General features: G+C 49.0%; 2 protein-coding genes and 1 long non-coding RNA gene across 6 annotated transcripts; 1 reads left to right on the top strand and 2 right to left on the bottom strand.

The window, feature by feature from the left end:
• Positions 1-34: 34 nt before the first annotated feature.
• LOC118178545 (interleukin-20-like) lies at positions 35-9,397 on the bottom strand. Of its 2 annotated transcripts, XM_035347146.1 has the most exons (7): positions 9,288-9,397; positions 3,267-4,203; positions 2,361-2,568; positions 2,187-2,252; positions 1,377-1,529; positions 925-999; positions 35-827 (listed from the first exon to the last, which is right to left on the bottom strand). In XM_035347146.1, exons 3-7 carry the CDS (start codon positions 2,517-2,519, stop codon positions 750-752), a joined length of 531 nt encoding a protein of 176 aa, XP_035203037.1. In that variant the 5' UTR covers positions 2,520-2,568; positions 3,267-4,203; positions 9,288-9,397; the 3' UTR covers positions 35-749. The 2 variants fall into 2 exon arrangements, with proteins under 2 accessions (XP_035203037.1, XP_035203038.1); XM_035347147.1 differs by lacking the exon at positions 3,267-4,203.
• A 1,512-nt stretch (positions 9,398-10,909) lies between these two features.
• On the bottom strand, positions 10,910-20,198 carry LOC118178547. Its single transcript, XR_004756188.1, has 4 exons — positions 19,849-20,198; positions 13,936-14,242; positions 12,899-12,974; positions 10,910-10,992 (listed from the first exon to the last, which is right to left on the bottom strand). It is a non-coding gene; the product is annotated as an uncharacterized LOC118178547 (long non-coding RNA).
• IL10 (interleukin 10) lies at positions 17,254-23,192 on the top strand. 3 transcript variants are annotated; one of them, XM_035347144.1, is made up of 5 exons: positions 17,263-17,742; positions 19,094-19,156; positions 19,387-19,539; positions 20,171-20,236; positions 20,531-22,322. In XM_035347144.1, the coding sequence occupies exons 1-5, from the start codon at positions 17,584-17,586 to the stop codon at positions 20,621-20,623; spliced, it is 534 nt and encodes a 177-aa protein (XP_035203035.1). In that variant the 5' UTR covers positions 17,263-17,583; the 3' UTR covers positions 20,624-22,322. The 3 variants fall into 3 exon arrangements, with proteins under 3 accessions (XP_035203034.1, XP_035203035.1, XP_035203036.1); XM_035347145.1 differs by lacking the exon at positions 20,531-22,322 and adding an exon at positions 22,774-23,192 and having other exon boundaries at positions 17,269-17,742; XM_035347143.1 differs by lacking the exons at positions 20,171-20,236; positions 20,531-22,322 and having other exon boundaries at positions 17,254-17,742; positions 19,387-19,853.
• The last annotated feature ends 260 nt before the right edge of the window (positions 23,193-23,452 follow it).

Below are 23,452 nucleotides of genomic sequence, written 5' to 3'. Positions count from 1 at the left end.
TAATTCCTCAAAATTTTGACATACACAGACTCAGCACAGTTTCAAATTGGGTTTATTTACAGTAAGTGCATCAGACTTCCACAAAATGTGCTACTGAGTGTCAGTAAATTACAATAATGCACACAATAAGTTTTTTTCTATTCAGCAACCACATTGTAAACTTTTTTTTTTTTTTTTTCATGGTAAACTTTTTTCTACTGATAAGGCAGAAAATACCATCTGAAAAGAAAACACAGATTTCTTAGGCCTGCAGCACCTGTGAGGACCTATTTTCTCACACAATGCACCTACTTTCAGCCAGAGCACAGCAGCAGAAGCAGTCTCAAAAGACTGAAACCAGGCTTGTGGGCACTGTCCGTAGCATCAGCTGTGTCAGAGCAGTTCCTACGAGACACCGGGCGCTCATGAACATACAAAGAGTTTATAATTTAAACAATACTTTTATTAAATTATCATAGCTTATGTCTGCAAGCAAGAGAAATCCAGAATTTTCCCTTGTAAAGTGTCTTTTGATAGAAGTCAGATATGTGGGTGAGAAGCTGGTTCGAACAAACTCTGTATTTCCATCTAAATGCAAGACCCTGCTGACACATTTTCCTGTTCACCTGGGTAGCAAAACACCAGGAGATTGATCCAACTTCAGCTGCAGTCAGTGGGATTGCTCTGGGACAGGGCGCTGTTGTCCTGCGTACCACCAAGGGCTGCAACCTGCCAGCAGCCTCGTTAGTGGGCGGTTCTGGCCTCCCGCTCTAACGAGATTTCTCCATCCAGTCCAGAAGGATGTCCAGCTCCCCCAGGGATTTAATTGCTGCAGATGTGATATTCAGCTGGAAGGGATACAAGGGAACAGGCTGACAGTGAGTACCACCGAGCCTAAGGAGACTGGATGGCTGCATTAATTACTGGACAGAATCATCAACTTACCCCTTCGTAGTTCACGAGTATTTGCTTAAATTTCTCAGTGGATTCCTGCCCACACAAGCACTTATTTTGATTATGCTAGAAAAATAAAAATGAATTCATTAGACAGGGGGGTTCATTTTTAAATATATGAAATCACTTTCTAGTTATACTGGAAACTGCTGTATACACAGAGATCTTGATCAGCTGAGCAGAAGGCTGCAGGTCCTTCAATCAGACTTCAGCTCAGGACGCTTGGGTGGACAGAGAGACAGTTTTTGAAAGCTACCATGGGAGCTGGCTGATGAATGGGCAAATAGATCAGTGGAAACACGAACTATTCATATCATACCTCTTCACATTCTTCTTAAAACCTTTTTTATAAATAAAGATGTTGTAATTTATAAAGCACTTAAGTTTTTTACACACCAGATACTAACGGCTGAAAATGACCATTAGAAACGACCAAGACTTACACACTGCTCGAGTTTCTTCTTGATGCTGAGGAAGGAGTTGGCGATGCTGCTGATTTTCCGGTTGATGTATGAGTCCTCAGTCTGGCAGTGCTTGAAGACTTTGTCCATGTAGAAGTTGAAGAGGTTATGGATGATGCAGCATCGATCTGAAGACTTAAGTAATAAATTCTACTGTTAAGAAGTCTTCCAGAGTTCTACAAACCCGTAGTCATCAGTCTTTCTCTCCACAGCTATACCAAGCCGTCTCTGATGCTAAACACAGAACCTGACAGCGTGATGCTTTGTGTCATGAAAGCTTTTCCAGCCCTGCTTGGCATGTGTTGATAATACGTATAGACGGGTATTTTAGGATGATTTTCCAGATCCAAAATAATCAGCTGATTTTGTAGCTGGGTATCATAGGCCAGAAGCAGTGGCCCGTGTCTAGTGACTTGGAGTGTGAGTTGCAAAGACCTTGTTTGTATTTCTCAGGAAACCAAGGGCCACCATGACCACCGCCCAGCTGAAAGGACCGGGAGCAGGGCCAGTACCAGCAAGCGGCTGCCCACATTTCTAGAGAAAGGCAGCCAGCTCAGCGAGCCCACACCGCGCAGGAACTGCGGCAGGACACCCACCTCTTTTCACATACGTGATCCGCATCACTTTATCCTCCCTGACGTGCTCTTTCTGTCAGTGCATGTGTTTCGCAGGAATTTAGAAATCGCACTACCACAACTCCCCAAACCCTTCTGAACTGGCATGCTTTATAACTGGTGTTAGTGAGCTTGTCAAAATTAGTCAGAGAAGTGGAGGCATGGTAAGGGCGCCTACCTTGACCTTGTGCAGGGACTGCGGGTGCGACAGGATGCTCAGGGTCCTGATGGGGTCTCGGGCTTGCTGCATGGGAAGAGAAGATGTGGTGATGGATGCACTGGCCACGAAGGGCTTTGGGAACTGCTGGCCACAAAGATCCCCGGCTCCCTAGGAGCCTGTGACAATACTTACAATGTTTGCTTTAATTGCAGTGAAGCCAGACCTGATCTCGGTGACACTCATTGAAATCCTGCAGGGTCCGAAGTGGAAGATTTTGTTCCCAGCTGCTGGCATCAGACTCAACCAGCAAGTCACGGAGCAGAGGCAGAGGAGTAAGTGGGAGCCCTTCATGCTGCTGCTGGGGAGACCTGCTCAAGCCTGTTTCCTCAATGTCTCTCCTCTAAAAAAAAAAAAAAAAAAAAAAAAAAAAAAAAAAAAAAAAAAAAAAAACAGAAGAAAAATAATTCTACTAAAATAAATCCATTAAGATTTCCAACAAATTGTTTTACATTCATTGCTCACCTTATCACAATTTATTTGTAAAATACATCTGACAAGTACGTTTGTATGTGTATGCCATAAGCTAAATAACACAACCATATTTCTGAAAATATACACATTTTGTATAGTACTGGTTGTACACATACAGGTATGTATGTCTAAAAGCAACACACCGATTGCTATCTCTTAACTATTCCTTCTTTCTTCCCCAGGTGCCAAAGAAAAAAATTATATAAGAACAAGCATTTACTAAAGATCCCGAAAGAAGGGGGAAAAAATGCCAGTAAAAGGTTGCATGTAAATAGATAAAGCTCTTCTCCAAATTTTTCAGCAGAAAAATAAGAACAGATAAATTAGGTATTAAAAAGTCTACTGGGAAGCTGGACTGAAGGTAAGTGTGACTGAAAGCAGCAGATCCCAAAGGCTGTTCCCAAAGGAAAATGCTTTCTCTCTGAAACAGCACCAATACTCCAAATGTAGGTTTTGTTAGCACTGAAAATAAAGGCTATTCATAAACAAAAACCTCACAGCAGCTCGGCAGAGGAGTACTGGAAGATAAAAGGGACGTGCAGCAGAAGGACAAAACCAGTACCTTACCTTCTTTGCCACGAGTTCACCCGTCTTGTCAACGTCTGACCTGGAGAGCTCCGAAGAATGCGTTTTTATCCAGGTACGGGGAGGAAATAGCTCTCGGATTAACTTTTGGGACTTTTCTTGCTTTTCCCAGCATATATTTCCCTTTGTAATTCCAACTCTTTCACCCAGAGGTGTTTCCCTCGCATCTGGAGGCGGGAAATCCTGGCATTGCTGCCGCCCGGGGTTGGGAAGCCGTGACCGAGGGGTGGGGGCGGCATCTCCGCCACGCTGCGCTCGGGGCCGCGGGTCCCCCGGCACGGTCCTGGCGATGCCACCTGGGCACTGGGAAATGCAGTGGGAGTCTGGAAGCTGCCGAAGCTGCTCTCCACCGCTGTCCTTGTGCATGGGATCCTCATCCTCTGGTTTTGGGACACCCTGCTCTCAGGCTTGCTGTGGGGTTGGGCAGATGCTTGCCTCCGTCTGCGTGTGCCCGGTGTTTGGAGACATTGGGGTCCGAGAGGGCAGGGCTTTGGGACAGCAGCTCCCACCTCGGGGCTGCGAGAAGTCCTTTGGTTTTCAGGAACACCAGTAACTTAGGTGAGCATTATGCACAAACCAAAGCTATCACCATGCAGAAGGAGACGAATTACACTCAAATCTTTAAAATCCACCAGCCCAGCGGCAGCAGGGCAGTTTTACCCACAGGCAAAGACTTTGCCCATCCATCCTCATGCTGCTGTGAGCGTTACCTGAGAAAAACCTGATGGTGCAGCCAAGGTCCTCAAGCAGAGCTGGCGCATTCTCACACTGACCTTTTGGTCAGACAGTCCCCTGGGAGCAGGGTTTGCCAGCCTGGGGCATGCTGTCAGGCAAAGGGGGCAAAACCCAGGTGGGCTCACCAGGCTCTGAGGTTAGGTTGGTTGGTTGTGTAATCCTTTTGGACATAGCCAAGTACAGACTGCAAACAAAAATAAGCAGTGAAAAAAAAAAAAAAAAAAAAAAAAAAAAAAACAACAAAAAACTTCTCAGGCTCCCTGCACCCAGTAGGGATGCTCAGATGGACCAGAGGGGGCAGAGGTGTCCCTGCAGCCCCACAAAATAGCCACGATGCTCTGGGGCAGAGCAGGAGCCTGAACATGGCTGTTGCAATGCAGGTCTTGTGTGTGAAAGCCTGTGCACGGGGGCTGTTATTTCAAGTTTTGCTGAATGAGTAATTTATTGATAACCAAGCTCAATCTTGAGAGTATATCTATCATCGCAGTAACACTAGGCAAATAGATTTTATGCCCAGGCTAGTCACAGTATTGCATACAGCTGAAATTACCACAAATGCACCCAACATGCCTCCTTCATCCCTGCGCCTTAGCACTATCAAAGAAAACAGCCAAAAGGCAGGTCCAAATCTGCAGCAGGTTGCATTTGCTCTTGCCGAGGTGTTGGAGTGCTCGGCAGCACGTGGCTGGTAATCTGCACCTTCCTCCCCAAATTCCCAGCTGCTGCACGGAATTGCAGCAAAAGGAGCGCTCGCAGCGGAGGAAGAGGCACCCGAGGGCCCTGCAGCTTTCCCAGGCAGCCGGGTGCACACCCAGCCCGGGTGAGGAAATGAGGGAAGAGGCAGCGAGTTCTTACTTCATTATGTAAATTGCAGATGAGAAGAAGGGATTTCTCTTTTCATTTTGGTAACTGAATGTCTTCCTTTTTGGTAACTGATGCCCTAAAGGCAGGTCACCAAACATCAGCAGGCAAGAAACTGTCAGGGGTTAAAATTTGCCCAGCAGATGATGGGAAGATGATGGGGTAAGAGGGGAACAGGAGGGAGATGTTGGACAGGGGGCCTCAGGGCTTTGCTTCCCTACATATTCAGCATGGACCTGGGGGTCCCTTGGCCTTGCTGTGCTTCCACTCACAAAGCAGCAGCAGTGACATGAGCCTTGCCTCAAGAGTGAGTGAGAGAACAACGATGCTGGAGGGTGGGGGACTGGATCCACAGCTTTTCTTTGTGTTTTTTTCAAGTACGTGCACAGTGATGGTGTCTGATTGCCAGTGCTGCACCCCTCAGGGTCCCCAGCATGTGCCTTTTGGAGCAGAAGGGGCACAGCTGAGAGCACGGCAGGATTTTGGCAGGTATTGGACCAGCTCCTGGTCGAAGCAAATCACCTCAGCTCAGCTTTCCCCACACAGATGCGTAACAGAGGCTCTCATCTGCGTGCCAGCTGCAGCAACAGGAGAACATCCTCAGTAAAACAGCAAGCCGTGTCTCATATGCTCTGGGAAGGAAGAGGAAAAGAATAGGGATTTCTGATCCACGGCAGCATGACAACGCAGGTGAGATCAGCTGGGAATTGACTCCCTGAGGCGTTCTTTGCATAATTAAGGCTTTCATGTACAGCTGCACGCTGGGACGTGGTCCTGTCCCCCCTGTCCTCCCAGGCTGCCCACAGCAAGTGGGGGGCTCCTCCCCGGGGCTTTCGTGGCAGGCATGGTGGGATGGGGCACCCAAAAAGTAGCCGTGACATAATAACACACAGCACTGGTAGCTGGCTGTTAGCTGGCTGACACCATGATAGGGGATTAAAAGGTAAGAAGACAAGCCCTGGACATCACTAGCTTGCCTCAAAGCTATTAATAAAAGTGGAAAGCACCCCTTCCAGCAGCCTCTGGTCTGCCTGGAGGCTCCCAGGGGCTGCAGCATCCCCCTGGAGAGCCATCCTTGTACCTGCCACATGCTGCCAACTTCTGAGCCTTGCTCGCTGGGATACACCACTGATCCACCAGCTGTTCAGATATCCAAAAGCTTTAGTTTCACCTAAAAAAAAAAAAAAAAAAAAAAAAAAGGCCCGCCAACAATAAACAAACAACAAAATAACTTAGAAAAAAACATCCATCATCAACATAACCTGATCTGGCTGTCAAGAACTGGTCACACACACACACTAACACTAGATTTCCAGTAAAGGATTTCAGAGTGATAAGGTACCAGTTTCAACAGTGCATCTCAATGTAGTTTCATTCTGTAAGGAGATCTGATAATGCTTTGCAGACCATTCTTGGTTTGCCATTCTGTGCTGTATTACTCATGTTTCACAGCAGCTTTAGGTGCTCCAGCATTTCAGATCTGAAGCTGATAATGGTTTGTACACAGATCCCCAGAAAAAGACAACATGAATGACAGAAATGCCTGTAGTAATTGTAATAAAAAAAAATAATCCAGACTTAATTGCAAAGACCAGTGACAATAACAGCTCGAGGAGCTCTCATGACATGCTTCAGCAGAAGATCCATAAAAACCAAATCAGCCACCTGGCTCAAAAATATTTGAGAAAAGCAGCTGGTAGTATTTACCATCTCTCTTGGTGATACTGTAGCTAACCAAGACCTTTGCCAAAAGATTTCCACAGGCAGAGGAAAACATTTTGACTCGTTTTTTATGCACGAGAGTAATTCCTCAGGTACTGCAGGGCACTGATGGGACGATTAACAGCAGCAGTGCTGCAGCTCTGGGCGGTTCTCATCCCCCCAAAAACCAACAGTTTCAATGTCAAGCAACCACCTGACCCTCAAATCTGGAGCCCTTCTCAAGTCTCATTTGAACAAGTGCTGATCCAGACCGGTCCTCCCAAAAGGCAGGGGTTTGCCTGGTGCCCTGAGGACAGTCCCTGCCTTGGCATCACTCTTTCCGTTAGCTTCTGCACTGGTGCACGCTGCGGCTCGTGGTAGAAATGTATTGCCATGCCCTGTCCCGGCCTCCCGAAAATCTGGCTGTTCTGTCTCTTAATTAGTGCAGTTCATTATCGACAGAAACCAGGGACCTGTTATCAGAGCAGCCTCGCCGCTTGCTCAGCCGCAGCTCTGCAATGCTGCTGACAAAAGTAGAAAATTGTTTTTCTCGGTAAACTTGTCAAATGACTCAGAAAGAGCTCTGTGAGGAATAATCGGCTGCTAGGTGTGGTACATTATGTGCCCTCTTCTCAGTCACGTTTCTAACCATAACCACTTTAATAATTCTGAAAATCGAGCTCTGAGTACCGCCTGTCGGGGAGCGGCAGGCTGGGCACGGCTCAGCCTCACCCAGCGCAGCTCCTGCTCGGCCAGGGACAAGCGAAGCCCCAAGCCCACGGAGCCAGACCCCAGGATGATGACCGGATTCCCAGTGGGGAGCTGGCAGAGGGGCCCTGCCCAGCCCCGCTCCCAGCAGGGCTCAGGAGAGGGGCTCAAGATGTGAGAAATGTGCACTAAATCCTTAATTTTCCTCCATCCAAAGCTGCTATCCTAAAGCCCTGCATGGAAACGCCCTGCTTAACGCTGCAGATGCTCTGCTTTGCCAGGGACACTTCTTTCCCCAGGTTTAACTTCTCCAGAGCTGCTTTTCCACAGATGCCTGGAAGAGCCTGGGCTACGGGCACGCAGCCCCAGCCGGGCTGACCACGACCCCTAAAGGGGGTGGCCTGGGGCTGTCGTTGCCTCAGGGGGGCTCCAGGAGAGCACCCCGAGGTGTGACACCGCCCTGAGATGACATCTGAGCACCGTGCCTTAAAGCATCTCCTGGGTGGAGATGTCAACTCCTGTCCCTCTGGAGATGCTTCTGCCATTTACCGGCAGCATCGGAAAGGGAACAGAGCCACGGTTGTCCCCGGGGAGCAGCTCCCCGCTGCTGCAGTGGCCCTGGGCTCATGCTGGCCTCGCTGGATGTCCTCGTCTCGTGGCTGCGCAGGGCTGCACGTCACAGAAAATGCCACTGCCTCAGCCACCGCCTTCACAGAGCAGATGCAATGTCATGCGTATGACTCACCAGTGGCAGGACTGCCACCAGGCTAGGATTTTACCCAAAGAGGATATAAGAAAAGGCAAAAAGTGTTATGGTTTTTTTTTTTTTTTTTTTTTCCCCTCTAAGATTCATCTTTGTGGAAGGAGAAAAGTGTGGTGGAGGATCTTGTACACCGACATAGCTCTTCTGCAGAAAACCATTCATTTAGTCACCGGTGTAGGGGGGTGGGGGGTGTTGAAGGTTAAATACTTGCTTACCCGGTTTTGATAAAAACGTGAACTCATATTTTGGTTATCATAAATGGCATCTTCCTCAAAGGGAAATGCACATTTCAGGTCTTTACAGTGTCATAGCACAGCTAAAGAGCAGCTCCGGCTAGTTTGTTCCAGCTGCCCACCGCCCCGTGCCTGCGAGGCAGCGGCCCCCACCATGCCCAGAGCAGCAGCTTTGGGGATTGCTACCTTGGGGGACTGGATGGAGAAATGAATTTGAATTGCACTTGGAAAGTTTTCATCCCGAACCTGCAGCAGTCGAGGAATTTTCCATAAGGTTTCGCAGTCACCCTGCTCGGGTACCCAGTCACTTGTGATGATTTCTGCAAGATTTCGCAGCCAGAGAGTGAACTTTGATGATTTGTTTTTTTCCTTTTCCCCGCTGTGCTAAAGCAATTGGCCATATCAGCAAAAATTGAGGTAAAAGTGCCTGAGAAGAGCTTCCTTGCTACTGAAGATAAACGAAAGCTTCCACTAACAAATGATGTAAAGCCAGCACCAATGCTGAGCTAGGCACTAGTACTCAAACACACATATTTCAAAGACTCAAATCTACCAACGAGACTGAACACAGGTTCTAACAATGAGGCTTTTTCAGTTTCCAGGAGGTTTCGGAAGCCTTTTGATGTGGGCATCCAACACATTAATAACTGGGCTCCTGTAAACAAGCGGTGACACCAGTGTACAGGGGGAAAAAAACAAAGAAGAAGAGCTGTGAACTCAACCCACGTCGGCAGCGCGGCAGTGGCCTGCAGGGCTGCACAGTGCTGCAGGACCAACACCTCGCAGAGAAACGAAACTTTCTTGAAAGGTCTTTCTCGAGGGAGAGAGCTGGGCTCAGCGAACATGAGAAATGACTGAAGCAAATTGACTTCCACTTTCAAAACCCACGAGAAGCCCCCCACACATCTTCCCTGCAGGATTTAGATTTGTTTACGATGCTTGGTTCTAATTTTAAACACGTTTCTCTCTTGTAATTAGAGCCGCAGTCTTTATTTGCGTTACCATCTATTGCAGTGTTTCGCTTGTCCCTGCAGTCCTGGAGGGCTCCCGTGGGGATGCTGCCGAAGGGGCAAGTGAGCACCTTGGGAAGGGGGCAGTTGGTGACAGGAGGTGGAGGTATGAAGAGGAGACAAGAACAAAAGTAGCCAACACTGGAGAAAAGTTCTTCACTTTGAAAATTCGAATGAACAGACCCAGAATGTGGCATTGCTTATCAGGCTCTGTCTGGAGCAAATTGAGATTTAAAAAGAAAAAAGAAAATGACACAATATAAAAATAAAAATATAAAAACAGAACATGCACAGAGTTATCAGGGCTCATTACCCCTACTTCTAGATAAGCAATAGCACACCAAATACTTCAAAATACACTAGGTGCAGCCAGTGAGGGGATTGTACACGGAGGGGCTGTTTCTCTATGAAATATCAAACCACCCCTTCCCTCCTTGCAAGCTTCAGACAGACAATAGCTTTGAGTGGCGTAGCTTTTAAAATGATCTGTAATGCCCAGGACAGCAGGGGACCAGTTGCCAGATGCAGCATTTTTAGAAAGCTGCTCGGCCTCGGATTTGGACGAGTGCTGGAACAGCCTGTCCCAGGGAGCTGGGGTTTGTCCGGGAGGGCAAAATGTGCTGATGGTGCAGGCACTAAATGATGCCTAATAGAGGAGAAACTGACTGCTCACTGCTACTAGCTCAATTTTTGAATTATCTGGGGAGCAAATGAATCACTCCAATAGCCAGGCAGAGCTCTCATTGATTCACCTTTCACCAAAACTGAAACACATGTTTCAGTAAATTAGCTGTGGTGTCTGTACATAGCCCATCTCTTAAAGACAAGTTTCAGTTTTCGCTGGCTTAATATTGCCTTGATCATGCACTAACTCGGGACTGGAATCGGTCTCAGTTTCACAACCATGAGGTTTCATGCCTGTGAAGCAAAGTGGGGCGGCCCGCGGACACAAGGCGAAAGCTGCCCCAGCTCGAGAAGGGAGCACAGGAGGGAAGGAAAGCAAAAGGGCCTCTGCCAGCACCTCACAGCCCCTTGGCTCTCCCATCTCCTATGTTATTTGTTGATGGAAACAAGCAAAAACCCAGCACATCAGCACTGCATCCCCTGGAATTGTTATCTGGAATGATTCCTCTGTGCAAGGCTCAGACCTGTGCATCCCAAGAGAGCGCAGGGTTTGTCCCACCCTCCATGCCAGGACAGCCTGGCTTCTAGGCGTAAATTCCTGGAAGGAGACAGGCTCTGTCCCTCGTCCCTCGCAGCACGCTGCTGCTGTGCACAAAGCCACCGGCCCAAGCAGCAGCAGGCTCTGAGCCGGGATGCTCGGGGCTGCAGCTCCCGTCCTGCCCTGCTCCGAGCCGTAGGCACAGGGCCGGGGACGTCCCACTGGACATCCCATTTCCAGCAAACCTGCTGCCAGCCAGGAGGAATGGGTGATAAATGGCTAAATGGCAGGGCTCCTCTTCCCTGAAACAGGAGAGAAAGCTAGCAGAGGGCGTTTGCTTCAGATCTTTTTTCTCCCCCCCCTTTTTTTCCCTTCCTCTTCTTTTTTTTTTAAACACCAATTTCAGAGAGGGGGGTTTCCACTTTTGGGTTCATCTGCCACTTCCTACTCACGGCCATCCCAAGCGACATGGAGAGCAACCACAGAGAAGGGACCTCAGCGCCTGATCCTGATGCTGAAGAGGATCTTCCACTGGCTGCAATGAGAAGATGACTCCCGGGCATGGTGTGCAAGCAAAGGCAGCACAGGCAGGGGCAGCTCCCTCAGCCCACTGCCCACAACCCACCCTTCTGTGCTCCCAACAGCAACGAGTGCACGGACACCCTTCCCATCACTGGACGCTGCTGTTCTCCGCACCCAGGCTCACTTTGCCTTTGCACCGTTGCAGTTAAAATACCTTCCAGGTATTGTGAATTAACCACAAATTAATTAAATATATATTTTAACAGTAATAAATAAATTTTAGGATGTTAAATTAGTAATAAATTTAACCAGCGGAGGCATTCTATACATCCAGATTTCACCACCAGTTCTCCGAACACATGGAGAGTTGTAAACAAAACATGTAAACCCCTCTCGCACCTCAGAAGGCATGCTGGATTAATCATTTTTTATCAAAAATCTCTGCTTATGCACGTGAGATCAAACTCAGATTTTTTTTCTCTTCCTGCCAGTGGCACAGCCCTGTGTTGAGATGCCAGTTTCTGACCAAGACGTCCTTCATCTTTGTGGAAAATGTGACTTGCAAAGCATCTGCTAATTACAAATCAACTGAAAACAACCAAACGCAAGGCGGGGGGAACTTGAGTGATTCTGGTTTTACTGCACTTTTCTCTGAAGGAGCAGAAGCCTTGGGGGTGATTGGTCTGGGAGTGTGCATTATGAAACTCATTTCTCTTGCCTTGGCTTTTTGGAGGGGGCTCAGAAATGTCAGACCTAATTTATCTCGCCATTGGCACCACGTTTCTTGTCCAGGCGAGTGACACCGCGTCACCCAAAACCCGTGCCGAGCCTTCACAGCACTGCTTGCCGGGGAGTCCCCCGCAGCCACCGCGCTGTCCCAGCAGTGTTTCAGGCTGGTGGCAGCAGCGGGGATGTGGGGGGAAACCCGGGGGCTCTGGCAGCCGGGTGACTCCGGCGCGTGCGCCCACGCTGCCTCACCGCCTGGCACGTGCTGGTCTGCGTCTTACGGGATGGAAAAGAAAGCCCGGGATTTCTCAACCGCTCTACAGCATGCAAATTAAAAAAAAAAAACTGACTGCTTCTCAGCCCGGCAGCTGGCATGCCTCGGGGCTGTGAACTCATCTTGGTATCGCCGTGCCCAGGGCCATGGGCAGCACGGCCACTGCAGGGGACAGGGGGGTGGTGGGAGCAGAGGAGTGGGAGCCAACGGCTCACCCATTCCCAGTGCCACAAGGATGGGGACATCGCGCTGTCCCCTCACAGGAAAGAAGAGCTGAGCCATGAGTGGGCAGGCAGCGGTGCGCCGAGGGCTTTCCCAGCCAGGAATGGGTGTAATCGCCAGCAACTCTCAGTGCCAGTGCTACGGAGCTTCTAAACGCTTCTGCTGCCATTACTTGGCAAAACATTTCCTCAAAGGCAGCCTTGTTGGTCTGCTCAGGGTCTGAGCCACCAGGGCCCTGCCTGGCTTCAGGCTGGGGGCTGATGCTCCAGCAGAGAACAGGCAAAGCTGTCCTTGTATCTCACCTCAGCAGTCATGTTGTGCTGCCTGCCGAGCAGCTGTTCTGCCTTATCTGATCTCAAAAAATGCGATAACCAGTTTCTTTCTTATGACCATTCATAACCATGAATGTTTATTCTCTGTATTGTTGGTCATAGCGATGATGCTAAATCATGACAGAGACAATCTTCTCCAGAAGATCCACACACCCCCGTAATACCAAGAGTAGAAAAAAGAAACTCATCAGACAGCAGTTGTGAAATGAACTGTAGAAGAAAGAGTTGTTCAAAATTGGCTAGATAGGATGCTCAAGATAAAAGGAACTACAAGAGACATTTAGGCAAGTCAAGCTGGACCATGTTTAGTGTATTTTGCTGGACTTGTTTAGTGTATTTTGCATACTTTCACCTTCTTTACTTACCTGCAAACATACTGCTTTCTTCTAAGGAAGCCCCATTGGCTGCCCATGCTCGCACAGAACACGCGCTCCTTCATTTCTGTAAGGACAGAAATAGGGTGGTACAGCTAGCATCTGAAAACCCCTGCCAACAATTCATCTCAGAAGAAAAGAGAAGAAAGTTAAGGACAGCTCTGTTGGTAACTGCTCCCCTGCAGAGCAGCAAGCAGCCTCACATGGAGGAGAGCAGCAGCCTTTGTCTGGAAGATGTCCTGACACTGCCTCTATGGGCTCATCCGGACACCCAACGGGGCATTGCAGGAGCAGGGACCTCACCCACACCGTTTGCACTCCTGGCAGAATGGCATCAAACGGCTACACGAACACCATCAGGGGAGGACAGCACAGCTCCGTCTTCTGAGCTGCCTGGGGGCACCCTGAAATCCGCTGGCAGGCCATGAAACAGGGATGCTGTTCCCCATCCTTATATATTATAATGATAGTATAATGTATTATTATATATACTGTATTATTATATATACATACATTATATAATGTATTATTATATGTACATTGTATTATTATATATACTATATAATAGTATCTATTTTTATTATTATATCAATATAGAGATTCTATTAGACTCTAATTTAAAAAATATCTTAAATTCTACCACTTCAGAGAGATGGTTCCTTGATCTAATTGAAAAAGACATGGCAAGCTCCAAATATTGGGAGTTTTATTTATGCAATTTAAAAAATGCAAATATTTCTTCATTAAGTTAATCACTGAAAAAATGAATCTACAGACCAGAGGAAGTCTCTGTTACCTAAGGTTTTTAGGTCAAGATTCCAGCTTGGCTTATGTCAAATGGAAGTTATGGACCTACTAAGAAAATGTTATGTAAGGATCTTTCTATGTGTCATATTAGAAGTCATATTAGAGTTCATACCAATGTCTTCCGTTCGTGATTAAGTAACCTATTCCTGGACACTTAGATGTTACATGACAAAAAAATTAATGACATTGGTTAAATTTCCCAAGAGTAATTTGGGATTTACCTGTTGATATGAGGTTGATATGAGTCACATTGCAAATTCCGACAAGAGTGCTAGAAAGCAGGTTTCCAGAAGTGAAAAGTCCAACGTCATGCCTTGACAGCAAAAAAATGTTAAAAAAAAAAAAAAAAAAAAAAAAAAAAGCAGTCCACTTTATGTTTCACCCATCAGGAACTGTTAGTCATCGGAGAGGGTGCTGCTTCTGAGAGCAAATGAAATCGCTTCGAAGCTGCTATTCATGTAGGGTGAATGAAGGGCCACAGAGTCTCCCATTTTCCCCAGTACGTCACAGACAGCAGTTCTCCTGAATCTGAAGGGACGAGAAATGGGAAATTTTGGAAAAGAAAACAAATAAACACACCATTATGGCAGCCTGGAGATCTAGGGGATTCTTCAAGCTGTTTCTACAACAGTACATAAAACACACAATGTTTCCTTGTCCGAAGGAGGTGACTGAGACCGAGAGGGGGAAAAAACGAAAAGTTTTCCCCTGCAGAAGCTTGCCAGCATGAGAAAACCCTCACAGATGGGCAGCACCCCGGTGAGATGCACAAAATGCCACCAGCTCCAGGGGGATGCTGGAGAGCACGAAATGCCCCCAGCCCTGCTGGCACGCGGACGGGCAGTGCGGGCTGCCCAGGGCCATGTCCAGAAGCCTCTCCTTGCACACTGCATTCACCTGAATACCTCAGTTCAACTGCAGGGAGCAATCCTGCCCTCCTGCCGAGTACTTCTTTTGAAGATGCAGCTCCTAGAAGCTTGTGGGAGGTGGGGTAGAAGTGTACAAGTGGCTTTTGAGTAATGTGTGCTCCTTCCTGAAACGATCTTCTTGGCAACCGTGAAAGCTGTTTCCTAAAGGTTTAGAAATACACCCACGTCCCCGGACACTCTTTAGGAAAAGGTGCTTTATTCATTCATGCAAGCACTTCGTAGTACTGCAGAGTCAATGCATTTCCACAGCAGTAAGCAAGGGTGAGTCAGAGCGAAACTGCACCGTCAAGATCTCTGACACGGCGAAGGAAACGCAGGTAAACACAGCCGAGTGCCGTGCGTGCGCAGGATGGTTTCCTTTGTGGAATGGACACATCTGGCTTACGCCCTCTGTGTACCAAAAAAAAACACACAGGTTCCAAAACAGGGAGGAGGGAATTGCACAAGAGCGTGAACCGCTCTGAATTGTCAGGGTGTCGAGCTGAAATGACTTCATGGAGAGCCACTGGTTGCTCAAAATAAGAGAGGTTTGGAAACAAGAACTCAGCTCCTGGGCAGGAAGGAAGGCAGGTGGCTGCCGTGGAGATGACCCCAGCCCAGGAGCCCCTTGGCCAGCACCGGTGCTGAAGCTCCCTGGATCTCTGTGCTGCAAAATGGAGCTGCCCAGTGACCCTCTGTGAGCTGATGCTCGCCAGCAGTGCCAGCACCTCAGCCAAGCACCAGGACCTGAGAGCTGAGAGCAACCCCCCAGAGCAGGGGCTAGGTTTGCAAAGCAGGTCCTGAGACTGCATCATTCCCTAAATTGCACCAATCCGCACAGGTTTAATTCACTGCTTTTGCACCAGCTACGCCCTGCACAGACGGGGGCCAGCTCGAGGTGCTTGGGGAATGGCAGCCTGCCCCTTCCCTGCACCCCAGCACAGAAATTTCCATGGCCCTGTGAAATCTGTGCAGCCATCCAGGTCTTGGTCGTGCAGCCCATTGACCTGGGGCAGATTGGAGTTAATCCAAACTAAAATCTCGCAGAGTGGGAGCCAAGGTTGAAAGCACCAGTAGGAATGGTTTATGTACAAAACTACTCATTTTTGCTGCTCTTTCTTCTCCTTTCTGACAGCTTCTGTTGTTGGTCAAGGGAAGAAACCGCACTGATGCATTCGAGCAGGGGGAAGAAAAGCGGGGACTGACTTCATGACACATGCTGTGATTCACATAAAACTTCTGGTGTCCCTGCAGTGATTCACTAGCAGAATTCACCGGGAGGATTCTCCCTCGTGTCCCTTGGAAAAGCAGCAATATTAACATCAAAGGGAAAACAAATCAGAACACAAAATCCCACGCTGGTACTGTGTGAAGAGAAGTCACCTCAAGGCCTTCAGTTACTAACAGGTCATCACTTTGCCCTTACTCATGCAAACTCTGACACAGAACATGCCTCTCTTTTGCTCCCAAAATAATTAAAAACATCTAAAATATATATATATATATGACAACAAATAATACTTTGCAAACTCACATGAAGAGGTTCGGTGCAGTGAGGGAGGTGAGAGTTGAAGTGATGTGTCCAAAGCAGCAACCTGGAGGTTGGCTGCGAGGAACGCACTACTCCAAACTAACAGGAAAGCTTTCAAAGGACCCTCATGGTCGCCCTAAGGTCAATTTTATCTTCACTTTCTCTTTCTTGAGCAACAGATTTGTTGGAGAAATCTTTATCGTGAGGAAGCAGGGGCCTGTGTGTATAGAAATATGTGGAAAGAGAGTGTGAAAGAGAGGAAAACGGGAAAGAGAGACGTCAGAGGAGTTATCTTCAGCACCAAAATGGTAGTTTTATCAGCTGGGACAATGAGTCCCAGTTAGCAGAGCACATCCAGTTCATGGAGCCAGCCCTGGGTGGCTTGGACAAAGTTACTGCCTATTTCTAGGAAATTCAGTAGGATTCAAGAACCAGAAACAAAAGTGTTCATGACCTGCTTGGACACTTGGGCACCACATACCAGTGCGCAAACAGCAGCTCGCACGACACAAACCCAATTAAAAGCACAGGCACAGGCCGCTGCTAAGAAACACCTTTAAAAGAGATTGATCCTCTCATTACTGGTGGGGAAGCATGCAGGGGAGAACCCTAGCACCAAGCTCCGAGCTCCAGCTCCTCTCCCCTGCACGGGACACGAGCGGCAGCGCAGCTCGAGCCGGGCTGGGCTCCCCCACTGCATCCCCAACGCACAGAAAAGATCCTGATAGTGCCCAGGTGAAACACCAGCTGGGGAATGGAGCACGCTCCTGAGCTTGCTGGGGCCTGTACAAATTCATGTCAATGTCAGCAGACATAAGCATTAACTGAATAAGAAATAAAAAAGATTTAAGAGTGCCATGTATTTGCATCAGGGTGATAAATGAGGAGACAATGTATTTGAACACGTTCATTAAAAGCAATGCTACTGCATTATCCATAGTGCTAGTGATCCTAAGCGGAGGCTTGACTGGGAGATTTAAAAATAGAAACACTTTTTTCCCCTAGCAATAGAGCATTCTTCTAAAAATAAAAAGTGGCTCTGAGAATGCAGAAGGAGCCTCACACAGCACCTTTTCTTCTTCTCATTGTCTCTGAAGCTTTCCTCTTTAGCCACATTTGAATTTACAAGAAGCAAGCAATGAAAAAAAATGCAGAGTCTAAGCACAAAAGATTTGATGGGGTGTGAGGAGGGGAGGGGGGTCAAGAGAACAGGAAACCAAGTTGACGGGAAACCCAAGTGACATTTGCTTTTAATGAATGACTTATAACCCTAATATTGCTCGTCAGGAAGCGGGGAGAGGAAACTGAGAGATGTTTTGAGAGTATAAATGAGGGGCTCAATCAAGGTGAAGACTGCAGATCTGCGTTTTACCCTCCAGTGAAATTCAACCGAGAGCTGGACTAAGAGGAAAGGAACTCAACCTCACAGCATGCGAACCTGCTGCACGGCGCTGCTGCTGCTCCTGGCTGCCAGCACCCAGCCTGCCAGGTGCTCGCCCACCGAGCCCGGCTGCCTCCACTTGTCTGACCTCCTGCCAGCAAAGCTCAAGGAGCTGAGGATGAAGTTCGAGGAGATTAAAGACTACTTTGTAAGTATGACACCGGTTTGTCTCTCCTTGTCTGTCTCTCTCTCTTTTTTTCTTCTCAGAGTTCAGTGATTTGGATGAGGGGACAGCAGCTTCCCCTGGGCAGAAATTATTTGGTTGTGCCTGGGCTGCTGTGTGTGAGCAAGAAAAGTTGTTTCGTTGCTTGCTGAGAGACGATATGCAAGGCTTTTCTTCCTAGTTTTAGTTATAATGAACTCAAGCAATTTCATAATGAACCCTGAAGACCTTGCTGGGCAGACTTCCCCCTGAATCTGCAGAGCAAATTATTCACTGAATTAGTAGGAAGGGACTAGACTACTCCTCAGGGCCACGAGGTCCAGCCCTTCTGAAACCAATACTAGACGAAAAGGGAAATCTTTTGCTACCGACTTTTCTTTGAAAGAGCTGCAGAAGCATGACCGACGGGCTGCAGCACCCTACAGCAACGAGCGCCTGGTCGGGTGCCTGCGAAAGGTCACTGCGCCGCAGGGACGGGGGCTGCAGGGAGGAGGGCGCAGAGCCAGCAGCACGAGGCACTCAGAGCATCTATCTGCCTCCGCACAGTGCTGACAGGGGTGGCTGCTCACACCCAGGTTACTATTTTAGTTAGTGTCAGTATGATTTAGCAATAAAACGAGGTAACCCTCAAATTCGAACCCAGGCTGATGGTTTGTATCAAATGAGCACTGCCAGTGCGGTTTGAGACTTCAAGCCTGCTGTAAATCTTTCAGTTAATGTTAGGAGAGAACACTCACCTCTCAGAAAAGCTTCCGAGTGCCACAGGGCAATGTTTTCAGCACTGTCAGCCCACCCTGCACCGCCCCAGCCCCCGGAGCTGAAGGCGCCGCAGCAGCACCGCAAGGCAAAGCCCCCTTGGGGTGCCCGGTGCCCTGCTCAGTGGGGACCCTCAGGACACCATCAGGGGGCTGGAACCACCCTGCCCCTGGGAGCACACAAGCAGCCAGGCGGTGTGGAGCCCTCGCTTCAAGCGGCTGCCGTAACTTTGACACCTATCTGGGAAGCGGGGTGGTGTGGTTTGCAGGCAGCGCTCTTATGTAAACACCGCCTGCAGCTGAAGCGGGCGTGCAGGGCTCCAAGCGCAGGCAGAAGGCTCACGGGAACAAAAAAAAAATCATAAAAGTTTGAGATTTCGTGAGCTTGCTGCCTCTACCCCGCCAAAAAAAAACAGGGATTCCTGTACTTTGCAGTACTGAGCTAGAAACCAAAGGGTGCTCTGTCCTTGCTCCACGAAGACCGTAAATGCAAACAAGCCAAACAATCCCTGGTGCGGCACAGTGGGCAGTGGTACCGCCCGCCTAGCTGAAGCTCATCTTTCTCTTGCATTCTCCTACAGCAATCCAAAGATGATGAACTTAGCATCCAGCTGCTCAGCTCCGAACTGCTGGATGAATTTAAGGTAAGAATCATAATTCTCACCTAAGCCCACTACCCTCCATCCTTCAGCCTGTATTTTGTAAGAAAGGAAGCCGACCCTGGCCGGGGGCATTCCCTGGTGTCCCCCGGGGATGGCTCTCAGCTGGCTGCAGCAGGGCTGGCACACAGCCATCCCCGTGCTGCAAGTGCTCTGACCACCGTAAGGGCACCAGTGCGTGCTGGCACCAACACAGCCCCTTCCTCTCGCCCCAGGGGACCTTTGGCTGCCAGTCGGTGTCGGAGATGATGCGGTTCTACATGGAGGAGGTCCTGCCCAGCGCCATGAAGAACAGCGAGGACCACCAGCAGAGCATGGGCGACCTGGGCAACCTGCTGCTGAGCCTGAAGGCGATGATGAGGCGCTGTGTGAGTGGGCTCAGCACTGCGGCACGGGGCGCAATCGGGCATTCGGGGGAGAGGGGCTGGTCCCAGACCAGCAGCAAGGTGGGGAGTGGGAGCCAGGTGTCCCCAAGGGCAGGAAAACAGGGGCAGGAGCCAGGTGGGGATGCCTGGGGAGGGGACAGGGTCTGGTGCTGCACAGCGCAGACCCCACCAGGATGCTCTCCATTAGACAACCAGCACAACAGCAAAGATGCTGAGAAGCACAATTTATTTGCAGCCTGACAAAACCTGGGTGAAGAAACAGTGGTGGGGGGCAGGGGGTCTGTCCCTTACCTGGCTGCCATCTCGGTGACGATGCCTCTCACTCCCTCAGCCATGACCCCGTCCCCAGACGCAGGCTGAGTCAGACAGGACCAACCCTGCCCTCGCCGAGCCCTGGGGCCACAGGGAGGGAGAGCACGGGGCTGACACCGGGGTCCCGGCGGGCTCCGATCTCAGCACACAGCACAAGGCAGCCCCGGTGCCCGCTGTGGGCACCTGGAGGAAAAGCTCGAGCACGCACAGGGAAGGTGGAGAGCTGCGGCGGCAGTGACGAGGGACCCGCAGCAGGAAGGAAAACTGCTGAGTTAAAGTCGTGGTCTCTTTCCCTTTGCAGCACAGGTTCCTCACATGCGAGAAGAGGAGCAAAACCATAAAGCAGATCAAGGAGACGTTTGAAAAGGTGGGTGCCTTGCTCGGGCGGGTCAGTGGGTTTTACTGCTGTCCTCATGCATTAGGGCAGGAACCAAACAGGCAGAAGCCTTTAATTAAGTGAATGCTTAATACGGAGAAATCCAGTGAGCGAGGCTCAAAGGAGCATCTGCTGTGTTTCTGTGAATGGGTGGGGAGAGAGAAACTGGAGCTTTTGGTGGAAAGAGAACATTTCTAGGGATTCTGCATCGCGTACGCACTTGAACTGCAGCGCAGTGGCGCAGTACCAGTGAATTAAAAATCACCAACTGACTTTCACCTGCAGATGAACGAGAACGGAATCTACAAGGCGATGGGGGAGTTTGACATTTTCATCAACTACATTGAAGAATACTTGCTGATGAAGAGGAGGAAGTGAAAGCACCCACGGGGCAGCTGTCACACCAAGTCCTGCTACTTCTTCAGAAATCACAGTGGGCTGAGAGACTAAGTTATGCTAGGGCTCAGGTCAGGAGTTACAGATCAATAGCAATTAGTATCGTATTTAAAAATTATTTTTTTTTACCAATTGAATTTAATATTTATTATTTCTAATACCTCAGTGTTTATGTTTACACATTTTTAATTTGAGAAAAGTATGATGACCTTGTAAACTACTATTTATTGTTCAATATTTTATACTGTTTATGATAGTGCTATTTTATTCATAGCTTCAAAACACCCAAAGCAGCATTCTTCTGCTAAGCAGGTAAATGAGCTGAGTTTATTCTGAATGCAATTGCTCTGAGCATGGTCTCTTGGTCAAGAGCTCTTCCAGCTCTGTGTTGAGCCAAGTTTAATTGCAAACACCCCGTGAGCACTCTGCTCCTATTCTTTCGGCTATTTATTTATGCAGTCAGATGTTTCCATGCATAACCATGTCACTACCTCTGGTTCTGCAGCTGGAATTAGGCACTGAAATATTCCAAATTATAGCATGGCCTTGCACACAGAAAAATAATCATAAAATTAATCAAGGGCAGGTTTTTTTTTCCTCTTTCACGAGGAAAGTCCTGCACTCCAGCAAATGCGATCATGCTTCAGCAATAGCTCAGTTAAAACCCACCTCTTGACTTCAGCCTATAGATTAGTCCAGGTTACAGAAAAGTAGTGATAGGAATTAAGCTTTTGGTTCTAATAGAACTTGACTTAAATGTTGCTGTCAACTGGCTTCCAGAGCCGCTGGGTCAGACACTCTGCACTTTTAAGAATTAACTTTAGTATTTTCCAGTCTTTGATTGGGTTTTACCTACTGTTTGTTTTTTTTTTTTTTTTTTTTTTTTTTTTTTTTTAGAAGCTAGAGGGTATTTAATTAACCACCATTTTAAGGTGGCTTGGGTAATTTGCATTCAAATTCATGAAGCTGCACACAGTACTGGCAATATTTGGTTTTGCTTCTAACTGGCCGCATGAGGAGCTGCAGCAGATGGGGCCTGCAGATGAGGCTGCAGTGGGGCTCCACTGCCCCCCGAGAGCCTCCTGTTTTAGGGGTCCTCACCCACTGCCCCCAGTCTCCTGCATGCCCCACGTGCACCGCAGGACACCGAGCCAGAGGGAAATCCAATAACCCCGAGGCATTTGCTTCTAATATTTAGAAGTATCAGGGCACCGGTATGATGAAACACTGTCAGTTTGCTGTTTGCTTTCCTGTCATTTGTAAGTTACCACTGCAAAGAGCCTATTTATATGTGATTTACTCCATTTTGACACGTGTGGGGACAGAAGGGCATTCCTGCAGGCAGCATGCCCAGCACCGCAGCAGGTCCTGCCCCGCAGCAGGGGAGCTGCTCAACGTGGTACCGTTGGCTCGAGGGCAGTGCTGGAGGCAGATGCTGCAAAAATCCACATCACCTTCTTAGCGGTGCTCCGGCCAGCTCCTTGCTGCTTCTCCTCCAAGCTTTTTGCCTTCAGGGTGGCAGGGAGCTGAGCACAGCCCCGGCGCTGCAGCGCGCACCAGCACTGCGCCTCGGTGTAAAACTGCTGTTACTGCCTCAACTGCTCCACGTGGATCTGTACGAAAAGAAACCTTTTATTTTTGCTAATAAAGACCTCATGATGAACAAAGCCTCTCTTCTGTTCTTCCATGCTGTTAGCGTGCTGTAGACCAGCAGTGGTGTCCAGATGCCGTGCCCGGCGGGACATGGACCCGGGCAGGCAGGACCACCAAGCAGGGGATGCAGGCACCAACGGGCAGGGAAGCAAGGCGGCCCGTGGGCTTCACACTTAAATGCAAATCTCCGAGGAGGCAGAAATAGTCCCTAGAACAAACTGCCTGCCAATGATTTCCTAGCTTCTGAGTTAGAGCGGAGAAACGCTGGCCTCAGCATGGCTCCCTCCAGCCTCTAACTCTCACAAGTGTTTCAGCAATTGCCCTTTTCGGAGCAGCTTTGCAGTTAAATAACAGCTCACGTGCCAAATGTCATTGCTAATCTCCAGGACTAACATCCCTGCCCCTCCCTCCCCTGACTGACAGCACACAGCACCGCTGCCTTCTGAGCTGTTTTTAACTTTGCATTTGTTCTCCCTCAGGATGGGGCCTTGATCCTGGATCAGACGGGAGATACCAGCTCCATTCTTGACTAATATTAGCTACCGACAGACCTGCTTGCTTTTCCTCTGCTTTGGTGTCGCATCTCCATGCACATCCACATGCATACACCAGCAGAGGATCAGTCCAAGGAGGGGAAGGCGTTTGCACACGAAGGCACAGCTCCATCACCAACAAACCCAGGCCATTTCTAGAGCCCAGCTCTCGCCGACACCAGGGGCTGCTGCTGGCAGGCACCCACCCGGCACCTTTCAGTTTCAGTTTCGAGCCTCTTCTGTTTTCACTGCTTGTACATCTTTGCTTGCCAGCCAGTGCTCACTGGCAGCTGGGGTTTCTTTCCTCACTGCTTTATAAATAAGAATATTGAACATGACGATTTTGAAGCCAGTTTCTGCCTAAACTTCACTCCAGTGTCGGTCAGCGTGACTGCTGTATTTGCCCAGGAGATTCCTTGCATTCTCGGCAACAGCTGCCCAGTGCCTCGAAGCTTCATCCCTGCCATGCCCTGTTTACATTTTCACCCCTTTTACACAACTTTTCTTCCATGGGGACAGCACCCGAGGCACCAGCTCGGGGCAGGAGCCCGAGGGCCCTCGTGAGCAAGATGGGTGCTCAGCACCCTGCCCGGGGAAAAGGCAGCGTCAGCTCGGCAGCGGTGAG

The sequence above is a fragment of the Oxyura jamaicensis genome, chromosome 26 (genome assembly GCF_011077185.1).
Source record: "Oxyura jamaicensis isolate SHBP4307 breed ruddy duck chromosome 26, BPBGC_Ojam_1.0, whole genome shotgun sequence".
NCBI lineage: Eukaryota > Metazoa > Chordata > Aves > Anseriformes > Anatidae > Oxyura > Oxyura jamaicensis.
The sequence above is the reverse complement of the archived record's forward strand: the minus strand, read 5'-3'. Positions and strand labels throughout refer to the sequence as shown.